The sequence below is a fragment of the Salvia miltiorrhiza genome, chromosome 6 (genome assembly GCF_028751815.1).
Source record: "Salvia miltiorrhiza cultivar Shanhuang (shh) chromosome 6, IMPLAD_Smil_shh, whole genome shotgun sequence".
Classification (NCBI taxonomy): domain Eukaryota; kingdom Viridiplantae; phylum Streptophyta; class Magnoliopsida; order Lamiales; family Lamiaceae; genus Salvia; species Salvia miltiorrhiza.
In genome coordinates this window covers 15,430,137-15,437,984 of record NC_080392.1, presented here as the reverse complement: position 1 = coordinate 15,437,984, position 7,848 = coordinate 15,430,137, and the positions used below count along the sequence as shown (strand labels likewise).

Here is a 7,848-nt window from a genome sequence, read left to right as displayed (position 1 = left end):
AGCAAGGTTTTAATGAGGCAACATTTTTTATGGATTGGTCAATCAAGGGGAAGTGTTGTAAATATATCTTCTAGATATATCTTATGTGTGTTGACCAAGAAACCTAGAGGGAGAATAACACTTGACATCTTCAAGCCACCGGAGTTGACTGTCCTCCGTTCACACCGGACGTGTGTGAACGTTCACACCGGACGTGTGTGAACGTTCACACCGGACGTTCACACTTGGTTTAACACCTATAAATATGGGTGTGTTGTGAACTTCATAATAACGATATTTGTATTCTCTACTATATTCTCTCGCTTCTCTCTAGTTTATAACAACTATGTTATTTTACTTTTATTTTAGAGGAGGCTCAACGCCAGTACGCCACTCTATTTAATGACTTAAATAACAAATTGTTGCCCTTATTATATTCACTGATCACTGCTCAAACTCTATAAGATCTCCACGTTTTTCAGCTGCAGATTGTGGGTGAGTTTTCTGCTTGCTCCGGACTTCGAAAATGTTGAAAAACATTACAGTTATTCGCTTTATTCGTCTACTGGTTCGCGCATTTGAGTATGCCACGCTCTTTTTCTTCTTTTCCTTTTATATGATTCTCTGATTTTGAATGCATTTATATTGATTCTGCAATCATTTATGCTCAAAATATGTTTTCGTGTGATTGATTAGCTCAGGGTTTTGTTGCGAAATTGTATTCGAGACAAATTATTGTGGGGTTTCTGGAGGATTATTCAGATATCATCTGTTCCTTAGTTTTACCCGTAATTTATTTTTTATGGTTACCTTTAATTCTTTATTTTGTCCTGCTTCATCGAGGAGAAAATGACTACTTGGCTGTCTTTTATTCTTTATTTTATTTTATTTTATTTACTTTCTCCAAGTGTTGGATCACCAGTGATTTGTTGCATATTGCTGTATTGTTTAGTTTCGTTTTGTTTCCCGGCTTGTTCTTTCTTGCTCATTTTTCATGTTAATTTTTTCCCAATTATTTTTTCCTTGAATTTTGTGGTGTTTTATTTTCGGCATGAGGGCAGACTAAGTTGTTGTTAGACTGTTGGGTAGCTTGGCATTTTATGAAAACTTTAGCTCACATGCTTCAATCACCTCATATTTTCAAGGACCACCAATGTTTTTTTTGGTTCATTTATGTTAATACCGAGTTTTATCCTTCTTTGCATACCGGAAATGGAAGTGTACTTCTTTTGGATTCTGTGTTCTCATGCTGATCCAAAAAGTCGATTTCTCGCGCATTGTCTTGGTTATATAATAGAGCTTATTGGTTAACATCAGCTTTTGCCCTCTTTTGCAGGCCAAAGTGGATTATGATCTTTTCGGTTATCCTATTTCTATGGTCGTTTGAAGGTATGAACTATGTTGTGTGGTTTGTGGAATTAGCTTACTATTATTCTTTTCATCGGTATAATTTGACATATTGGTGAGTTATTTTGTTACATATGACTTTGCAGAAACTTGATGTTTTTGTTTTCTACTTCTTTTTTAAGTTTTCCGGTTTCCATGCTCATTTGAGAACTTTTCTAGTTCTTTTTTTAAGTTTTCCGGTTTCCATGCTCATTTGAGAAACTTCTTAAGTTTGATCTGTTCTATCGAGAATGGAGTTGTGAACTGTTATTTTGCCTTTTTGGTGCACGACCTTTACCTCTTGAAGATTTGAAATCTACAATTTCTAAGCTTGCATTATAGAAATAATCCACACTCAATCTCATATACTCTTGCTATTTCATTACTTTAGAATAATCGATGGCCTTGATAATTAATTTGGGTGAAACAATGGATTTAATTGAACTTCACAATGATGAAGATGCCCAGCCCAGGAATAGAAAATCCACGAGTACTATTTTTAGCATTAGCTGAATATAATGCTAAATATGTATATATCAAAGACAATCTTATCTAATCTAATTGAATATGGCTCTCATCATTTTTTTACTTCTAATGATGAAGTTCTCCACCCCGTCTCCTGATCTAATCCTCAGAATCACCCTTTGCCAATTCGTTACTGGTAAAGTTAGTAACCAGTTAGTGCACACCTCAAAGGACCTGGAGAACATCTCTGTTGAACTCAGTTGAGAAGCGATCAATTGACCAGCGAAAAGGCAAAACTATGAACCAACCACCGAATGCTGGAAAGAATTTGCTGCCTCCATCACCATCAGAGACTGAGAGTTTGGATGCTCCACTTCACACAATTGGCTTTGAATTTGATGAACTCTCAGCTAAGAAAGTTTCAGGCCGCCTCCTGATTACTGCAAAGTGCTGTCAGGTATTACTTCTCTTACTCACTCATTTATGTTGATTTCATCTTCGCCTTTACATTAAAAAAAATTCATTTATAAATGTGCAGCCATTCAAGGTTTTGCATGGAGGGATCTCAGCTTTGATAGCCGAGGCTTTGGCTAGCATAGGAGCTCATATTGCTTCAGGTTTTACAAGGGTAGCCGGTATACACCTAAGTATCAATCATCTAAAAAGCGCACAAGAAGGTGATTTAGTAGTTGCTGAGGCTACACCAGTCAATGTCGGCAAATCCATTCAGGTTATCCTTTCAAAATGCTCTATTTCTCTCTAAGTCCAAACTATCGTATTTGAATGGTAACGGATGCATAATATAGCTCGTTGCCAGCGCTTGAATTATGATATCAATTGAGTACATCTAGATCTAGTGATAATTCTGGTCGTGTTCTCTTTCTTAATGATGCACTATCCTGTAAATCTTCATCTGGCAGCACCTTCACTGAAATTACTAATGAAAAGACCTTGCTCAGATCACAGTCGAACTTCTCATTGTAGAGTTATAAATACGAATGCACAAATATAACCCCAAAGCTGCAACTGCCAACTAGTGGTGCTCAGATGCATGACATCTACTCTAGTTATCATACATGCATATAATTAGTGGTTGGATCTGAAACAATGATATGTAGGTTTTCCACAAAGCATTTGCCTCTAACAAAGATCTCACTGCATTTTGAGCAGGTCTGGGACGTCCGCCTCTCAAAACGCGATCCTTCCAACTCTGAGATTGAAACGCTTATAGCATCCTCAAGAGTCACCCTTCTTTGCAACATGTCTGTGCCAGAATCTGCCAGGGATGCTGCTATAAAGCTCAAAAAATATGCTAAATTATGACTCTGTTTTAATGTTTGTTGGCTCCTAGCCAGATGTCAGGTATGATCAATTTGTGCTTTATTATTGGCTGAGTCTTGTATGATCATATATGAGCTATATAAGAGAGAACTGATGGTTACAGAAGCACATTACTAATAATCTGATTTTCTCGATTGTTTGAATGAAAATGTGCGTAAGAATCTTGCTCTTGACACGTCACAAGTTGAGTTATTCAGAACACACCATGAGTAGCAACGGTAGCAGAGACATTTTATTAATCATGATAACTGCATCTTCCTTTTGTAAGATTAGCCTACGCTGTATTTATTCAATGAATGAAAAACAATTTCCTTCATAATTCCTGCTTATGTACACCAATAACTATGCAACTATTCCTATATACTATAAGTCTATAATAGCACCTTTAAAAATTTAAGGGCAGTGAGGTGAAACTGTTCCAATGCTCTTCAAATGGATGTTTGTGCATACAGCTTTAGATTTCCCACCATTTGCCCCTACCAAGCTCACGTTCTGCAGCACGATTTCTTGGCACCGATGGCTCTTACTACAGTCAAAATTGATGGCTACGTTGGTAGCGCTCGTGCCCTTTATGTTTTGGTACAGAACGTTGCTGATTTTTACAGCTGATTTCTGAAATCGTACATTCAGACAAGAAATGAAATTGAGCTTCGATCTTTTCTTTTTATTTTTCTAATTCTTGTCTTCTTTTTACCTGTTCTTTGCATGGATCATCTTGATCACAGTAGTTTTGGTCTATGATTATGGGATTTTTCACGTTGTGCATATCTGCATTCAGGAATTTGATGTTGTTTGCACTTCCATATCCTCCCTGTGCATGGGTGTTCAAGTTAGATTTGATTGAATGTGTGTGTGTGTGTGTGAGAGAGAGAGAGAGAGAGAGAGAGAGAGAGAGAGACCTGCCATGTCTTGATCCTAACACCGTTCGTGGTTCCAGAAAAGTTTACTCTGTTAACCACAACATCTGAGACATATGCTTCTGAATTTCCAGCCCCTAAACTTCCAATACTGAATTGCGAATCAAGATAAACCATTGCAATAAAAACAAATTAAGTCACTAACCAATTAATAATCTCATCATTATACATAATATCTTAGGAAACTCGTGTTTTAGACGCGATCCTTTGTTCTAAATGGTATTCCATCTCCATTTCAATCCCCTATTGTAAAATGGGGAATTACGGATCAATACATAAATTTTCATTAAATTCTAATTTTGCACTTGATTAAAAAAAAAAATCTTCAAATACACGAACTTCTAATTGTTTTGTTTTTTCACACGTTAATTGTCGAGGTGAATACCTGAAATGTCTACATATCTTAAACAATTGATATACTAAGGGCTCGTTTGATTTTCAGTAAAGGATTATGTAGGATAATTTGTAACCAGGATATTTAGCGTGGATAATGACAGATTATTAATACTGAGTTGGTGTTTGCTATCATGGCTAAATACAGAATATCCTGATTTAAGTTAATCCTAAGGGGGAGGTGGTATTATTAATCCTAAGAAATCTGGATTAATAATACTGGGTCGTGGGATTAAATCGGGTCATCCGCATTATTACTAAATAATATCAAACACTAGACTGATCTGTACTAAATTAGCTAATACAGTGTATTAGCCAATATCAAACACGCCCTAAATGGTATGATTGGATGTTTACGCTAATTCAGCTAGTCATGATAACATTAATTTGCCACTATACTTAAACCAAAATGACTTAATTTGTTGGAAATTAATAATCACATGAAAAATCAAAATAATTCAAAATTCAAAATACAATGTCCCTTTTTAAAACTTGTTACTCACTCAATTCGTGTCCTAGGGGAAGAGTTATTTATCACTTTCCATAGGACACAAATTGGTGGTGGACGGAGGGAGTAGTATACAGAGAGATTGAAAAGAATTTAAAAATAGAAAATAGTCGAAACCTGATTCCATGGCCGGGTCCACAGGCAATATCCGTGGCGTGAACCTTGTTTGATCCGCTCACAATGGAAATGCAATCATCCCCTTGATCCCATTAAGCATACACAATTTTGTTAAAATATGACTATACAACACATATAAGCTAGAAAATATTAATCCAAACTATAGATACCAGTGCCTATTATACAGTTAGAAATTTGAATATTTTGAGTGGCTGCCACATGAATTCCATCCGTGTTTGGACTATTTTGTGGCGCATTAACCACAATTCTCGAAACCTCAACATTTCTGCACTTCTCAATGGAGACATGAATTTGCTGTGCATTTTCGATCCTCAAATGCTTTAATACCAAATTTGTGCACTCGTAGAAGGTTAGGGCCTGCGTCCAATTTTTACAAAAAGAATATATATATGTGTATGCCTCACTCCTCCAAATCCAATATTGAATTAAATATAATAATTAATGCATACCGTTGGAGCAACCTTGCAGGGCTGCAAGGCACACACAGAGAGAGGGAAAATTTAATTTAATTAATTACATGAATATTGAGTTAGCTAGGCAAGAAAAGAGAGATAGAGGTGACCTTAGATTTGTCAATTTTGCAAGAATTTTGCCACCAAATATTGCCATTGCCGTTGATAGTTCCACCACCTCTTAGCGAGAGATTATGGAGAGTGTGGAACATAATCCAGTGTCTCCTATCTTTACTGTAATCGCTGCGATTATCGGATGCTATCATGCTTCCACCTATCTATATTAATATTACCATGCATCTTAATTAATTCGCTATTAAACAAAATCATGAATTCAACTTATGGAAGCTGCTCAAAATTATATACGAGGGAGGAAGGACTCATAATTTGAATATTATGGAGTATATATTTTTTAATATATATATATACGTACATTGATAGTTATGTTGGATTTGCATGGTCCTGAAAATGTTGATGGTTTCAAAAGAAAAGTTTTGTAGTTTGGTACCACAAAAGTGACATCCTGCTTAGACGAACAAGCTGATTTCCAAGCACTCTGAAACGCCTGATCAAACAAATTAAAATTATTCAATATAATTAAACTAATGAGCAACACATGATATAGTTTTTTTTTTTTTTAGGGGAGTTGGGGAGGGGGTACAGTGGGGTTTGAACCAGGACCTCACTGTTCATACACAGGAGGTCGCACCGCTTGATGTCCCCTTGGGGACAACACATGATATAGTTAGTTACCTTAGTATCATCAGTTTTTCCATCACCTTTAGCTCCAAAATCTACTACATTAATAGAGCTAGATTTATAAGTGATGAGCTGACTAATATAGGAATACCAAGGATAAAATTCGGCAACCTCACACCCAAACTCATCGTTGCTGCAAATTGAACTTAAACAAACAAAAACAATCAGCAACTTCAAAACATTATTTGCGTCGCACATATCTACTCTTCTTTTTTGGCTACCCAATGAAATGATGATTTAATTTGTTTTTGTGACAACAAATTAGAAGTCTGGATATATATAATGACAAAGGCAAAGGCATACCTACCTTGTACGTATATACAAACATGCAATCATCATTAATTCTTTTAATATTTCAACCTACAATTAAACACAGATTGTGGATTGTACGGTGAAGGTTGTAGTATTTTTCAAATTTCGATTTCGAGAATTCATGCTATTTGGTTTGGTGACGTGAGCTTTTGCTCAACGGTCTTGCATTTTGATAATTACTACACTAGCCCTTGCGATGCACGGCGAATATAGCTTTGCATTAAAATTAAACGATGTAGTGTGTATCGGCTAAGTGATTAGGGGTTACTGTCTAAAAAGGAAGGTCTTTGGTTCGAGCCCCTGTAGCGCGACTTTTAAATTTCTTTATTTAATTATATTAATTTATAAAAATAAAATTAAATGATGTATCAAATGAATAAAAAAATAAATATTATTAAATCTTTCAATTTGTTTGAGGATGACTATAGTTTTGAGGCATGGTGTTCTCGGGATTTTTCTCTTTCTTCCTGTATTAACATTTAGGTACTTCTGGTACCAGTTTTAAGTTTAATGGATTTTGAAGTTATAATATAAGTAAATGTAAATTAAAATAATCTACATCAATTACTCAGTAAAGATCCTTAATTTTATTTTATAATTTTCAAAAGTATCATTTTTAATTTTTCACCTATTTGATGGAAAACTTTGTTTTCTTCCCTAAAATTATTGAATAAACGCATCATTCAAATTAAAAGAAACGAAGAAATAATAACAAAAAAGTATTCACAACACAATATATATTTTTAAAACATGAGCTAATCATGCATAAAATTATTTTTTCTAAGTTAGCTCATTACCTATGTCATCTTATTAGAAAAGCTTCAATTGATCAATAGGAAAATAAATTATATTATTAAAAAAAATTTAGAATACTAATAAAAGAATTGAATAATTATTTGATGCCAAAAAACAAATCCCAATAAAAATGAAATATATCATTTTGCTTTAGCTTTCTCCTTCAAACATACTTATTTAAATACATTTCTAAAATCATTTTTTTTGCTAAAAATGTATAATTTCAAAGTTTATAAAATTTAATTGATTACAATTTTGAACATGGTATATAAACGTATATTTATAATTATTTGTAAACTATTTAAATTACTTATAATGGCAATCGACATCACACATTATTATTATATACTCCATTAAATACCTTCATTCACAATCATAAAACAAAATTATTTTTGAAGTTCTA

General features: G+C 34.4%; 2 protein-coding genes across 9 annotated transcripts; one reads left to right on the top strand and one right to left on the bottom strand.

The window, feature by feature from the left end:
• Positions 1-337: 337 nt before the first annotated feature.
• Positions 338-3,320, top strand: LOC130990147 (1,4-dihydroxy-2-naphthoyl-CoA thioesterase 1). 8 transcript variants are annotated; one of them, XM_057914349.1, is made up of 5 exons: positions 338-474; positions 1,316-1,368; positions 2,001-2,287; positions 2,369-2,560; positions 3,001-3,320. In XM_057914349.1, exons 3-5 carry the CDS (start codon positions 2,129-2,131, stop codon positions 3,151-3,153), a joined length of 504 nt encoding a protein of 167 aa, XP_057770332.1. In that variant the 5' UTR covers positions 338-474; positions 1,316-1,368; positions 2,001-2,128; the 3' UTR covers positions 3,154-3,320. The 8 variants fall into 8 exon arrangements, with proteins under 8 accessions (XP_057770332.1, XP_057770333.1, XP_057770336.1 ...); XM_057914350.1 differs by having other exon boundaries at positions 1,969-2,287; XM_057914353.1 differs by having other exon boundaries at positions 468-547.
• Positions 3,321-3,346: 26 nt separating this feature from the next.
• LOC130990146 (polygalacturonase) lies at positions 3,347-6,574 on the bottom strand. Its single transcript, XM_057914348.1, has 9 exons — positions 6,333-6,574; positions 6,013-6,144; positions 5,690-5,857; positions 5,577-5,597; positions 5,277-5,484; positions 5,107-5,188; positions 4,071-4,179; positions 3,866-3,982; positions 3,347-3,783 (listed from the first exon to the last, which is right to left on the bottom strand). Exons 1-9 carry the CDS (start codon positions 6,534-6,536, stop codon positions 3,565-3,567), a joined length of 1,260 nt encoding a protein of 419 aa, XP_057770331.1. The 5' UTR covers positions 6,537-6,574; the 3' UTR covers positions 3,347-3,564.
• Positions 6,575-7,848: the final 1,274 nt, after the last annotated feature.